This window comes from Vipera berus (assembly GCF_964194415.1).
Source record: "Vipera berus genome assembly, chromosome: 1".
Taxonomy (NCBI): domain Eukaryota; kingdom Metazoa; phylum Chordata; class Lepidosauria; order Squamata; family Viperidae; genus Vipera; species Vipera berus.
In genome coordinates, this window is record NC_138202.1 from 335,884,656 (window position 1) to 335,900,067 (window position 15,412).

At 41.7% G+C, this 15,412-nt stretch overlaps 1 protein-coding gene across 1 annotated transcript in view; it reads left to right on the top strand.

The window, feature by feature from the left end:
• OTOF (otoferlin) overlaps window positions 1-11,323 on the top strand; it is a gene marked incomplete at both ends in the record, with an annotated part of 185,511 nt that extends 174,188 nt beyond the window's left edge. The window contains 6 exons of the mRNA XM_081312999.1: window positions 291-379; window positions 3,277-3,375; window positions 7,256-7,497; window positions 7,900-8,078; window positions 9,719-9,819; window positions 11,143-11,323. Of these exons, the coding sequence (XP_081169125.1) occupies window positions 291-379; window positions 3,277-3,375; window positions 7,256-7,497; window positions 7,900-8,078; window positions 9,719-9,819; window positions 11,143-11,323 (891 nt within the window). The remainder of the gene's footprint in view (window positions 1-290; window positions 380-3,276; window positions 3,376-7,255; window positions 7,498-7,899; window positions 8,079-9,718; window positions 9,820-11,142) is intronic.
• Between the last annotated feature and the right edge of the window lie 4,089 nt (window positions 11,324-15,412).

Genomic DNA, 15,412 nt, shown 5'->3' on the forward strand with positions numbered 1-15,412 from the left:
TAAGTTCTGAAGCAATGTATCTCTGAATGCTAATTGCTGGACAGAGAAAGCAATAAAGGAGGGATGCTCCCTTTGAATTCAGCTTATGTACTTCAAAGAAGTGTCCCATTGTTCATAATTCAAAATGAATCAACTGGCTAATCTCATGTTTATAAAATATTGGGATGAACAGGAGTCTGCAATAGATAAGATAAACAAAGAAGCAGTGGAGCCTGGAAATGGAATCCAGTGGTAAGAGGCTAAACGTGGGGGCATCAGGAACCAATAACTGGGTCTTTCCAATATTGCAGGGACGGCTGGAGTTATGGGTGGACATGTTCCCGATGGACATGCCGGCACCAGGCCCTGCCATTGACATCTCACCAAGGAAACCAAAGAAGTAATGCCTTGCCCTAGTTTGGGTGAGGGGTGGGTGGGATTCTGCTTGGAAAGTCCTAAGTCTGATGGGGTCAGTGCATGCTGGAAAAACAAGAAATCTTCCAGGTGCAAAATGATGAGTAATATATGACTGTAACTGAGGAGAGAGAGGGGGGGTGGGAGAGGAGGGAGGGAGAGAGAGAGAGAGAGAGAGAGAGAGAGAGAGAGAAGATGAAGTTATAATTGAAAATCAATGTTTTTATATATAAATTGGATGGATGGTGAAAACATGTTTATAGCATTTTTAAAAACTGATTCTGTAGGAAAAGATGCATTTCCAAGGAAAAGATGCATTTGGCTGAAGGAATTGCCACATATGCAATGTGAATCCCTGCCTATAACTCAAAGCATTCCTTTGAGTTCAGATGTGAAGTTCTGCAAGTCCCTGGAGATGACTTTTCCGATGGAACAAGGCAGATTGTCATGCTTCACATTTATAAATTCAGCCTTTTCTTCTATCCATTAAAGTGGCTCCAACCTTTGTTCAAGCTTGTTCATGAGCCAGAAAAAAAAGAAGTTAATGCTTTAATGAATCCTTTATTAAAGCAACTCTTTTAAGTAGCCATATTTTTTTCAGGAAAGCTAAACATGGTCGTTGATTCATGAATTGCATTTGATTCATGAATTGCAAATGAATAAACAAGTTATTCTAAACATTTAAGAGACATGGACAATCATAAAGAATAAGTGAAATTTATCTTTTATCACCATTTTTGGAAGCTGCAGAGGGCAGTTTTCTTCAGGCTTTTCTTGATGGGTTATCTATGAGCATCTGATTGTTACTGTTGGAAACAAGATGCTACCTTAGACAAATTTTGGATGGGAATTCTTCAGGACTTCTTTAGCTGACTACTCAAATGTCCTGTGCATATTTATATAGAGCATCATTATTACTAAACATATGAGAAAGGTAAGATGACCATGTAGCCCTGTATCTTTCCGACAGTCTCATCTTAGATTGTTGCATGAAAGTTATCTCTGTACAGATTAATAATTTAATTTAATTTTTAATTTAATAATATTTGTATACCGCCCTTCTCCCTGAGGACTCAGGGCGGTTCACAGGGCAGAATAAAATACTAAATACAAACATTAAAAAGAGATTAAATGATTGCCCAAGTTAAAACAATTGGAATAGAATTCTAAAACACCAAGTTAAAATTAAAACACCAAAAATAAAAAAAAAACCCACCAATCCCCATCAGGCTAGGCCGGCTTGAACAAACAGAAACGTCTTGAGATCGCAACGAAAGGAGCGAAGATCGGGCGCCATCCGGAGCTCTACCGGTAGCTGATTCCACAGCTCCGGGGCGCCCACAGAGAAGGATCTCCCCCTGGGGGCCACCAATCGACATTCTCTGATCGGTGGCACCCTGAGGAGGCCCTCTCTGTGGGAACGCACAGGGCGCAGGGAGCTTGATGCCGGCAGCAGATGTTCCCTAAGGTACTCCGGCCCCATGCCATGGAGGGCTTTGAACACCGTTACCAGTACCTTGAATCTCACCCGGAAGACAACTGGCAACCAATGCAGCTCACGGAGCAGAGGTGTAACGTGGGAGTATCGGGAGACTCCCAACACAACTCTCGCGGCTGCATTCTGTACCAGTTGAAGCTTCCGGGTGGTCCTCAAGGGCAGCCCCATGTAGAGAGCGTTGCAGTAGTCCAGACGAGAGGACACGAGCGCATGAGTGACCGTGCACAAATCATCCCAGCTAAGATAGGGCCGCAACTGGCGCACCAGGCGAACCTGGGCGAAGGCCCCCCTAGTCACAGCTCCTATATGGTCTTCCAAGTTGAGCCGTGAATCTAGGAGGACTCCCAAGTTGCGAGCCCTATCTACGGGGGGTAATAGTTCACCCCCCATAGCCAGAGGTGGAATGTCCGAATAAACCCGGGATGAAGGTATGCAAAGCCACTCAGTCTTGTCGGGGTTGAGTTGAAGTCTGTTCCTCCCCATCCAGACCCGAACCGCCTCCAGGCAATGGGACATCACGTTGAGGGCATCACTGGGGTGGTTTGGGGTCGAAAGGAAAAGTTGGGTATCATCAGCGTACTGATGATACCCAACTCCAAAGCCACGAATGATCTCACCCAGCGGTTTCATGTAGATGTTGAACAGGAGAGGCGAGAGGACCGACCCCTGAGGAACTCCACAAATGAGAGACCTCGCGGTCGACCTCTGCCCCCCTGCCAACACCGACTGCGAACGTCCCTGGAGATAGGAGGAGAACCACTGTAAGACTGTGCCTCCCACTCCCAGTCCCCTAAGGAGGCAGTGTTAGTAAGAATTACTTTTTCTCCCAGTTGCCCACCTTAAGCTTTGTTGGGAAATTACACTGTCTTGGAACAACATCTCAAAAGCAAAACAGATTGTGTCAAGGCATGGGAATTTGAACCTTACCTTGTTAGAGGCTGGGTTATGGACAAAATCAATAGGATTTCATTTGGTTCCCACCCTTTTCTGACTAATACAGAATAGCAAACCCTTATTTGTTAGCAAACCCTCTGTCTGTGTTGCCAAACATATACTTGCCTGTCCTTAGTCATTAAAAGCAAATTTGGATTGAAAGGATATCTGCTGTTTCTTTGGAGAAGTAGGGGGTGAACATCACTTTGAATCTGAGGAGTCCCAGTGGATGCTTTTCATCTCCAGTTATAAGTTCAAAACAATTGAAATGGAAACTAAACAAGCCCAAGATATAATGGCCTTGTTCAAGCAGCTCTAATCTTCCTGGGTGGGGGTGGATGTCTTAAAAGTATATGCACATTATTTTTATTGGCAATCTTATACCCTTAAAATCCACCTCTATCCTTCCTCTCCTCGGCTCACCCCTGTCTCCCTTCCTTCCTCCTTGCCAGATATGAACTTAGAGTAATAATCTGGAACACTGATGAGGTAGTCCTGGAGGACGATGATTACTTCACTGGCGAGAAATCCAGTGACATTTTTGTCCGGGGGTACGTACAAGCTGCCCCTCAAGGCCAGCTGGGTATTCTGTGTGAGCTTTCTGTGACTTTGGTGCCGCTTGGCTCTCAGATCTCTGCAGAGGATGGCTGATTGTTTCATAGGCAAAGCATCTGCTCTCTGCAGGCAGCAGTAATGGATACTTTGCTTCTCTGTTCTGCCCGTTTCTTCTGTTCTCTGTGTTTTTGTTCTTGTGTGCTACTGTCTGCTGTGTGTGATAGCTAGGTGTGAACTTTTGGCAATTCCTGGGAACATCAGTAAGGTTATCTTGAAAATGTTGAAGTCAGATATATAAAGAAGCTATTGATCAAGACGTATTACTCAGCCCATCCAAGAGGCAGGACTATTTGAACAAGAGAAAGCACAGAGAAGTTTACTTTTGATCCTTTGTAATTCCTGTGGTTGGGGCACCACAATTTAGATCTGCCTAGTGTACCTCCCTAGCTTTCCATAAAGAATCCCATAAAGTTCCATCAGCTTTACCAATACAGTAGGGAGGTACAAGTTTTGATAGAGCTGAAGAACTGCTTTCAAAGCAATTTCCCCTAGCAAAATAAAGTGTGTGGTGAACTAGGAGCATTCTGGACCATCGAACGGTATTTTTGTTATTATTATTTTTAATCCCATTTATATCCCGCCCTTCTCCGAAGACTCAGGGCGGCTTACAATTTAAAGCACAAATCAATGTGCTTAGCAATAGCCTTCATTCTATGTATATGCCTGCTTATTAGGGCTTTCGCCCCCCCCCAAGTGGCATTATTACAAAGTCAGCTTAATTGCCCCCAACAATCTGGGTCCTCATTTTACCTACCTCAGAAGGATGGAAGGCTGAGTCAACCTTGAGCCTGGTGGGATGCGAACCTGCACTAATTGCAGGCAACTGGTGTTACTTAAGGAGGCATTAGCCCACTATTTTGACTTCTTTTGTTTCCCATCTATTAATAGTCTCTTTACAAAGTATTGTTTCATATGTCCAACTACATTATGTGCACACTTAAAAATGTGAACAAGTGTTTGGAAAATCTGTGCATCATAGAGTAATACCTGCCAAAAAAGTGAAACTGTCTGATGGTCCCCGAGCAAGGAACCCTTGATTTATTTTATTAAGTGCATGGCAATCTCTCTTATGTGGCATTGAAGCTCTGACATAGTTTCACTGGTTTGATCAGAACACTGTTGAGCACATGAGTGGAGAGAAAACAATTTTTATTTTTTATTTATTTTAATTCCATTTATATCCCGCCCTTCTCCGAAGACTCAGGGCAGCTTACAAGCTTAGCAGTAGCCTTCAATCTATGTATATGCCTGCTTATTAGGGCTTTCACACACACCCCAAGCGGCATTATTACAAAGTCAGCTTAATTGCCCCCAACAATCTGGGTCCTCATTTTACCTACCTCGGAAGGATGGAAGGCTGAGTCAACCTTGAGCCTGGTGGGATGCGAACCAGCACTAATTGCAGGCAGCTGGTGTTACTTAAGGAGGCATTAGCCCACTGCTCCACCAAGGCTCTATGATAACAATGAATCTCATAATGATAAGGCAACCAGTGACTTACACAGAAAATAATTGAACATCATTTTGATATGTAGCCCCCTTCTTCTACTTATGGACCACCAGGAGGGCCAGCAGGAAACACTGGAAGCAGAATCCCTTGCAAGTCAAGATCTAAGATACGGAATGTAATCAAAGAGACATCAAAGAGGAGGGAGGGAGAAGCCTAGAAGAAGCATGAGATCTGTCTGATAAGCTAATGCCAGTGAAACAAAAAATCCTGGGATTCATCATTAGTTTCAGCTGCTATGAGATACCTTCATATGAAGAAGCAGTGATCAGAAACATCTAAAACAACAGTAGAAAATTAAGTGGGCATATCCAGAATGTTTCTGTTAGCTAAGCAAATGGTTTAGTATAAACTGTTCTGCAGAATATCTAAGTAACTCAGAAGCAACTCATGGGCTGATCCTGGAAGAAGAATACTATTCTCTTTTTCCTTGATCCTTCTTGTGGTAGATCATCACAAAAGGCACCAGAATAAGCAGCTTTCGACTGCTTTTGTCTTAGGTGGTTCTAAAAAAAGACAAATACAACACAAAGCAGTAATGGATTATGTACTCAATGCTATTTAGAATTTTTTTTCTACTTAAAAAACATTCCTCTTAGTAATTTTGGATTTTCTCTTCCATATTTGCATAGCCCAAGGCCATGTAGTGTCCAGACATCAGTCAGTTGTTCTACAGCAGAATAGTTTCAAGATTTCTGTCTATGGAATTCATGATTGTGCAAAGATTTGATTGTTAATGGGCAGGGGAATCATGTACCTTCCAAACAAGATATATCCTAACATTTCATAGATGTACTTTGACCCCTTCCCAATTAGATATACTTCTGCCAAACCCCACAGTCTAAGCTATATATATATGCCTAGGAATGAGTTGTATGGTATATGTAAAGGGTGATTTTCTTCTTTCTGATTGAATGTGGAGTGTTCTTGTCTTCTGTCTTTCTGCATGCTTTGGGAAATTGAAGTGGTAGGGTGGGTGTTCTGCTTTTTGTGAACCACAATTCTCAGTCAAGAGGTGGAGGCCTGGCTTGGCAAGGAAATTGTGCAGATGGGAGCATTGAACATGGATTGCTTGCTTCTCTATTGCATGCTTTGGAGGATGGGAAGAGCATTTTGGACAATCATTTGGGGACATGTGCAGGCAAAGCCTCTTATTTGAGTAGAAATAATCTCACCCCAGTGGAACGATCAACCTCACAGAGGACATGGTCTATTTTCAGTTGTATCAAGCAGAATCATTCAAATGCTCAGCATGAAACTCCTGGGAAAAATCTATGAAATAATTTTGGTATAATGGCAGAAATTCCTGATATTTGACTGTCTTTTCTGAAAAGCATCATAAACTCAACGCTGGTAATAAAGGCAACACTTCAAGACTAAAGCTGTCTTCATTCAGTCATTCAAAGTACTCTCTGGGTCACTTGGACTTCTAAGGTTCATGACTGCTACATTTTGAGCTCTTTGCCACTACTTTTTTTTTACTTACAACATGGAGTCATACTCAAGGAGAAGACTTTCTAGTCTAGTGCTCCTCAGTCTGTTTCACCTCTGTGAGATAGGTCAAATCAGGAAACAGACACTTCAGAGATTACAGGAATGCTACTCTACTGTTGTAGGGTATAATAAGTGAATCTTAAAAGCTTTTGAATTTCTTTCTTACACTTTCCATTTAATCATGATTATGATTTTTTTTCTCCCTTTACGGCTCACCTGTTCCTTCATTACAGTTATATCTATTTTCCTTTGTTCCTTTGGTTTGCATTAGTCATTGCCCATTAATCTGCTGGCTGTGAATGATGGGACTTGCAGTCCAACCCATATAAAAAAGGTAAAGGTTCCCCTGCACATGCATGCTAGTTGTTTCCAACTCTAGGGGCCGGTGCTCATCTCCGTTTCAAAGCTGAAGAGCCAGCGCTTGTCCGAGGACGTCTCCGTGCTCATGTGGCTCAGTGGGTTAGGACTCTGAGCTTGTCGATCAGAAGGTCGGCAGTTTGGTGGGTCGAATCCCGAGTGCCGCATAACAGAGTGAGCACCTGTTACTTGCCCCAGCTTCTGCCAACCTAGCAGTTCGAAAGCCAACCAACCCATATACTAGGTACTAAATTGGAGGTAGATTCACTCCACATCCTCATGGTCTCCTCTGTCTTCCTGCAAACAAAGCTCTCCATCTTCCAAAACTATATTTTGTCATCTCTCTACACTGCTGATTGAGCTGGCCCAGAATGAACAATCATTCAATGATATCACTGGGTTTTTTTTTCCGATCCCATCCTTTCTTCTGATCAACTTCCTTGTTTTTGTTCATGCAGGTGGCTGAAAGGCCAGCAAGAAGACAAACAGGATACTGATGTCCACTACCATTCACTGACAGGAGAGGGCAATTTCAATTGGCGCTACATCTTTCCTTTCGACTATCTTGCAGCTGAAGAAAAGATTGTTATTTCTAAGAAAGAGTCTATGTTCTCCTGGGATGAAACTGAATACAAGATTCCAGCCCGACTCACATTACAAGTGTGGGATGCTGATCACTTTTCTGCTGACGACTTCCTGGGTATGTCGGAGGACTTGATTGCTGATCAGATTTAACTTCCCTGGATCAGAAATACAGCTGAAACTGAAGATGGGCTGGCATAGGGGATGATGGACAATCCTTTCAGGAATAAGAAATAAGCAGAGTTTAAGACTGTGAGGATGTCATCAGTAATTTGTTTTATCAAACTGCACCAATTAAAATGAAGATGACATACATTAATCTGAGACTCATTAATTTTAGTATTTTGGAATCTTCCTTTAAAAATTGAAGTGGGCCTTATAAATCCCATGTTCCTTTTCAATTTAAAAGTCGAGCCAAAAATACTTAGAAGATTACGATATTCTGATTTATCTCTAGCAGTCCTTGTCTCACAGCTAAGAGAATCTTCAATATTTCTCTCTTCTCTTCCTACTCGCATAGGAGGCATTGAGCTTGACCTGAACCGCTTCCCACGTGGTGCTAAGACAGCCAAGCAGTGCAACATGGAGATGGGAACTGGTGAAATAGAGGTGCCCATGATCTCTATCTTCAAGCAGAAGAGGGTGAAGGGCTGGTGGCCCTTTTTGGCTCGAAATGAGAACGATGAAATGGAGATGACGGTAATGTTGGTGGAGAAGACCTGCCGTTGCTGTTTAAAGGAGAGATAGATTCCATAAAACCTAGAGCCAAGACAATTGGAAAAAGATTATTTTAGACTGTAGGAGTAAGGGGGAAAGTCCCTAAACAAGCCCAGAAAAATGGTAGGAAATTATGGGATAAGCAATAGCTCACAAAGACAACTCACACAGAATAGATGAAGGAATGGAGCATTCCTTGGATTGCATGGGTTTAATAATAATAATAATAATTTTATAATAACTCAGTGCTTCCTTCTAATTCTTCACGTTGATGGGTAGGTGTTAGGGATGAATATGATAGAGAGATGAGCTTGCTGGAGTCATGCATGGTCTATTACCACAGTGACAAAGGGTAAAAATACCTTAAGTCCACAATAAGCAGACAGCATTTGTAAGCGGCTCAGACATTTCCTAATTCACAAAAATATAAGAAAGGGGAGGACGTGCATAATAAGACTTGCAAAATTTGTGTCAGTGCTACTAGGTAGACCAGACCAAGACATAATTTCCACAGGAAGGATAAAACTAATTTTATTGAGAAGGGCTCTATTAATAGAATTTTACAAGTGTCATTGTGTTGTATCTCCTTCCCTTTCTGTAATTATATTTCTGTGATAATATATAATATATATTAGACAATATATAATATATGCTATATATTATATTTCCTGAACACCAAAGAATTGAGGCCTTTGAACTATGGTGCTGGAGAAGACTCCTGTGAGTCCCTTGGACTGCAAGGTGATCAAACCAGTCATTCCTAGAGGAGATCAACCTGACTGCTCTTTAGAAGGCCAGATCCTGAAGTTGAAACTCAAATATTTTGGCCACTTAATGAAAAGGAAGGACCCACTGGTGAAGAGACTAATGCTTGGAAAGTTTGAGGGCAATAGAAGAAGGGGACGACAAAGAATGAGGTGGCTGGATGGAGTCACTGAAGCACTAGGCATGAGCTTAAATGGATTCCAAAAGATGGTAGAGGACAGGAAGGCCTGGAGGAACGTTTTCCATGGGGTCGCGATGGGTCGGACACAACTTTGGACCTAACAACAACAACATATTATATTTCTATGAATTAGCCAGGTGTCTGAGCCACTTATTAATGCTTTCTGTTGGTTGTGCACTTAAGAGATGTTCACCCTTTCTTGCTTTAGTACAGTGGCGTAGCGTGGGGGGTGCAGGGGGGGCCGGCCGCACCGGGCGCAACATCTGGGGGGGCGCATTAGATGCATTTTACTTTAATTACATCAGTATTTTCATAACAAACAATACATGTGCTTAGGGGGTAAGGGTTTCTTTAACTAATCTAGTGGAAGAGACTCGAGTGCTAAAATCCACGGGTTAGGGGGCGCAAATTACTTGCCTTGCCCCGGGTGCTGACAACCCACGCTACGCCACTGCTTTAGTAATAGAGCTCAGATATTTAAGAACATGTGAGGTTGTCCTCAACCCTCCTATCTTTTCGTAAGGGCCTAAAGACATGGCTTTGCCAGTCAGCTTGGGGCCCCAGTGGGAGAACAGCACAATGAGTAATAACAGATCTCACCTGTATCTTTATCTTATCTAAAAAGAGAGCCTTGTTCATTCTGAAGGTAACCCTGTGATCTTTTGATCCCCTGCAGGGTAAAGTGGAAGCTGAGCTTCATTTACTGACAGCTGAGGAAGCTGAGAAATGTCCAGCTGGATTGGCGCGTAATGAGCCAGATCCATTAGAAAAACCCAAGTGAGTGCATGGGAAAGGATGATGGGAGCAGGGATATCCAAGCAGATTGATACCCTGTGGGGATACTGAATTGGGAAGGTCACGGGAGAGGTTACAAACACATGGTACTATGGCAGCAAGCAAAATTAGACTGCCTCTACTGTCGTCACCCATTTTTCCCCATGACTTCATTCAGTTTTCCTGTTTTTCTCTTACTTATATGTTTTTGGCCTCTCTCTTCTCCTTGCCCCACCCTGCCCTAGCCGCCCAGATACCAGCTTCATCTGGTTCCTGAACCCACTCAAGTCCATCCGCTACTTTATCTGGCATACCTATCGTTGGCTTCTGCTGAAAATCCTTCTCCTCGTTCTCTTGCTCCTTATGGTTGGCCTCTTCCTTTACTCTATGCCTGGCTATCTGGTCAAGAAACTTCTCGGGGCCTGAGTAGGCTTCCTTCTTTGCCCAGGGTATTTCTGTTTTTCCACCTATTCATGCTTACTGTATCATTTTATGCCACAATAAATCCATTGCAAATGTAGGCAAGCTGAGGTGAGAAGGACGGTAGATAGCTTGTAAATTATAATACTGCCATTCCCCAAATTAGAATGTATGTTCTTCTGTCCAAATGAGCGAGGGTTTGCTAATATTGATTGAGTGGTTTTGACATGTTTAGAGAGAGTTTTCCTGATAATTATATCAGATCACTGGAGAATAGAATTTTAGGCTTGAAAACAAGCCATGGAATTGAATTCCAACCCTAAACATCCAAGATAATAAAACTCTTGGTGAGGAGAAAAGGAAATTCAGAAAACCTCTAGATCACAAAAATCCACAGAAAACCTGAGTAATCCACTACATTCTTCCAAATGGCTGAGCCTTGTGTTATGCAAAATGCATCCCAACATCCTGTCAAGGAATTATGGATGACAAGCTGCTTTATTAGGGCTTCTGAAGCAAGACTGCATAAGATAAAACCTTTTTTTGTTAGTTTGGCATTAATGAATAGTGGCCATCAAGTCTGGATAGTTTCTAACCCTTGTACCATACATACCTTTACTGATACAAAAGGATCTGTCAAGTATCTGGTGGGTGATGAATAAGGCTTGTTGTTGTGCTTGATTTAGCCTCTCATCAAGAATCTTTTTGCGCCATTAAGCCAACAATAGGATAAATGAGAAGGTGCCAAATCTTGCTTATTTTGGTAGCTTTGACATATTTAAAAAAGCAATTTTCTACTGAACAGTGGGTGTGCTTGGGATGGTAAGTTGTAGACCAAAGTTGAATGAATCATCTCAAAGAACAGTTATTCCCATTAAGCTTAGACAATTTCTTTTTCCTTTTCAGTCGCCCAGACACATCTTTCATCTGGTTCCTGAACCCACTCAAGTCTATCAGATACCTCATTTGTACCCGTTACAAATGGCTCATTATCAAGATTATCCTGGCCCTTCTACTTCTCATCATGGTGGCCCTTTTCCTTTACTCCATGCCTGGTTATATGGTCAAGAAGCTTCTGGGAGCATGAGACAGCTGCCCTATTCTCCCATTTCTAACCTGATTGTCAGAAACAACCTTTCATATCTGTTTGGTGGCTTCCATATGTATTTTTGGACCTTTTTGGGGGGGATTTTGGAAGCAGGAGGAGTCAGATTTAAGATTGCTTTATTGTTGCTTTATGACTTGAAAAGGGAGAGTGTCCCTCTTTCCCAAAGTTCAATGTAAGTTCTCTTTTCAGCCATTTCCTCCAGTCTCTTTATGCCTCCCCTCCCACATTTATTTGTTGTTGCCTCAGTTTCCGTGTCCTCCATGAATGAATTAATCTTAAGTGGAATTACCTTGACAACCATAATTCCATTTTGTGTGGATTGCATTTATCCCATCTCTCCCTTCTTTCTTTGTTATTGTTTTCTTCCTTTGCTGATGTCACAAAGTGTGTCTCCCCAAAAAGCTGAAATTTCAAAGGATTCCTGTTCATATTAGATTTGGAGTGATCGGCTACTTAAGGAATCTTGGCATATTTTCTTGGAATCTGATGCTGCAGTTTCCCCTCATTAAGAAAAGAGATTGCCCTTGCTTCCCTGACTGTGTAACACTTTATTGCAATGGAAAGTGGGGAAGCCTGCCCTTCCAAGGTTTTGCATGAAAACAGCTAACAGATTCTTAGCTTCAGGCAACTAAAGAAGATAAGTATTTTGTTTTGTCCGAGTGTGTAAAGTAATGGCAAGAGTGTGAACTGCAATGACCCCAAGCTATGGGTTCAGTTCAGATCATAGGCAAATTATTATTTCCCTCATTTTAGTTCCTTCTTTACAATTTGTTGTGAGGTGCATGTTATACCAAAATAAACTAAAATTGACACACTTCAAGACCTAACTGTTAAATAAAAAGAGCATGCAGTTAGTGCTCAATCTTGAAACATTCAATGCTTTAAAAACATCCCGGAATCATTACAGAAATGTTGCTTGGGTATTCACCTGTGTACACATTTATACTCCATTAATGCAATTGGGAAATAAAAGAATTTTTGTTTGTTTAGATGACCATTATAATGGGATTGGTTGTGATCTTTAGACAGGGTTTTTGATATTTTCCAGTTGGAACAACTGGCAAATCAAGCTTTGAAGAAGAACACAGCGGAAAGGCAATGTTTCATGGAAGGCCAAGTTCTTTTGAACTTCTAATGATCAGGTACAAAGCTGTGTAAACAGCTGCTTTTTATGGTATGTAATTTAGCAGGAAGTAGAATCAGTTGCTGAGACAAATAACATCCAGAATAAGGAGCATGGTGAGGCTAGGGGACATGTTATAATGTCATATCCTATTTTAATGGAAAATTATATCATTTTGAAGTATGGGTCAGCTAGTGAAGCCCTCTGAACAAGATGAGGGCAGGAAGGATGGAGTGAAATATCCAGCTTAGCCTATTAAACTCAGATTATGTTGTGGGAATGTAGGCAATACCAAGTGATACAGAAGGACAACTAACATGGCCAGTTCATGTTATTATTTAATAAAACTGGGTATCTTTTCAAAGCTCACACATATTTAGTTCAATCTATCCTCCCATACACATTCAGTCCTCTCCAACAGAAAGGACCGTTTAAGATCTTCTTTCTTAATTCAACAGTCCAGTGCTCATAAGCATCATCTCTTTAACACAAACACACTAAGATGCTGCTCATCTTATTCTCATTCTACCTGATCATTAACCTACTGTCCCTGCTAGGGTTGGTATCCATTCCTAACCATTGTGGCACCAAAATGCTGAATTGTGTGTGATGGTACAAATTCTGTCACTTTGTACTTGCATCATACATTGGAGCATGCAGGCTGTGATATCGCAACATGTTTTATCACATGTTACCCTGCCCCCATGCCTGGTACCAAGGAGACATAATGTGTATGTCAAGTGTGGATGTGGATTTTAGATCACTAACACATTATCTTGCAAGCAGTTGCAGACGCATGTGGGGGAGGGGGGCATCTACAACTCTTTCTAGTTCTTAATGATAAATTGTATCTGTTAGCCTTGCATAATGAGTCAGATACCTCTCCCAAACATATGCTCGATACTATACCATGCTATAGTATCATAAGGCAGTGGTCCCCAACCTTCTTGGCACCATGGACTGGTTTTTGGGGGAGTAGTGGTTTCAATTTCACCTCCAGCTGTGTGGTCTGGTTCCTAACAGGACATAGACCGGTACTGGTCCATGGCCCAAGGGTTGGGGATCCCTGTCATAAGGGACCTGCAATAGCTAATACAAGCAAAAAATCTGCCTTGTCAGGAGGCAAAGATAGCTTACAAGTTGGAAGAAGATGTGATGTCCTAGCTTTAATTTATCAGATTTCGAGGGGGGGGGGACCACAATTGCACTGCCTTTTTGCTGCTCTCTCTCTCTCTCTCTCACACACACACACACACAGCGTAGCACAAGTGAAGTTTCTGTATTTCATGCTTATTATTTTCTGGGTTGTGTGAAAACTGTTGATTTTATTTCCTTACAGTTGTGGGGTGGGTCTGATATTGGTAGGGGTACTTTTCTGTGCACTGTTAATATAGCATCTCTGGATTAAGAGAAAATCTGTAAATTCTTTAATAAAAATGGATCACTGAAAGCAACAGATTCCTATGTATAATAACGGCACAGGGGAGAAGCTGAAGAAAACCGCTGTATTTGTCAAGATGGAAAACTATATTTAATTTAATAATTTAATTTGTATACCGCCCTTCTCCCGAGGGACTCAGGGCAGTGAACAGGGCAATACATAGTAAAAAACCGAATACAAAAATTAAAAGCGATTAAACCATTATGTCCATAATAATTAATACATCTTAAAATTAGAGCTATTTATAAAAACCCAACCCCATCCCATCAGACCAGGCCAGCTTGTTCGAAAAAGAAGGTTTTAAGATCACGCCGGAAGGAGCGAAGGTCGGGGGCCATCCGGAGCTCAACCGGTAAGCGGTTCCAAAGGTCTGGCGCGCCCACAGAGAACGCTCTCCCCCTGGGGGCCACCAATCGGCATTCTTTGATCGGCGGCACCCTAAGGAGGCCCTCTCTGTGGGAGCGCACTGGACGGAGGGAAGTTGACGCCGGCCGCACCCTGCATAAGAAATGCAGTTCTAAATTAAGAGTCCCACTTTTCTTTTACACTATCTTGTGCTCCTGGTCCTGATATCCTTAAAATGTACGTCCAAGCTTCTAAAGATGGCACAGCATCTTTAGGAAAACAACAGCACTCTCATTTCTTTATGTGAACTAGAATTTTCTGGAAATGTTTAGTTGAGTTTCTTTCCAAGAACATCTTTGCCATGTAATCACATTCTGTGCTCTCTTTCAGTACGATTTCCAGGGACTTGGTCTTCCTCTTATTGTTTTAAGAGTCTTTCTTGAAATCTACCACATATCTGCACATTGCTATTATTTATAGGCTGTAAAGCACTGGATTATGACAACACATTTTCCACACACTAGTGGTCATGGTAGAATGAAGCATCTCAAACTATATGGCTTAACGCAAGGGAAAGACAGTCTCAGTCCTACAGATACAGTATATATGTGTGTGGGGGGGGGCTTCTTTTTTTCTCAGTCAAAGCTGCTATTCAAGTTCATATTCAGTGGTTCTTTGGGATTATATTTCAAATATTTCAGAATGCCAGAAGTTGCAATTTCAAGTCTTTCTGAGGCTTGTGATACCATCCAATTACAGACGCTCCGTCCCAGCCTTGTCACATGTCTCCTTAGGTAACAAGGATGAGTCAGAAGATATTGTGTAGTCATTAAATATTTATTTATCATTTTCACTTTTAATTCTTTTGAAATGCTTTCCCTCCCCCCCCCCCCACAAAAAAAAATACATGGATAGAGTCAAAATGACAACTTGTTGATATAGTCTTAAACTTTTATGAAGGGTAAAGTTTTTCTCTTTTCTGAAATATGCCAATATGGACTTCATCATCAAATCACATTGAGTTGTGGTTTGGACATGTATCAGAATACTTGGAAAGCAGGTTTAATGTGCCTTAGTTTTAGTTTTAACTTAGTTTTAGTTGTTCCCTACATACATCAGTTCTGCCATCATGTGTGTCTCAGTTTAACTCAGGAACAAC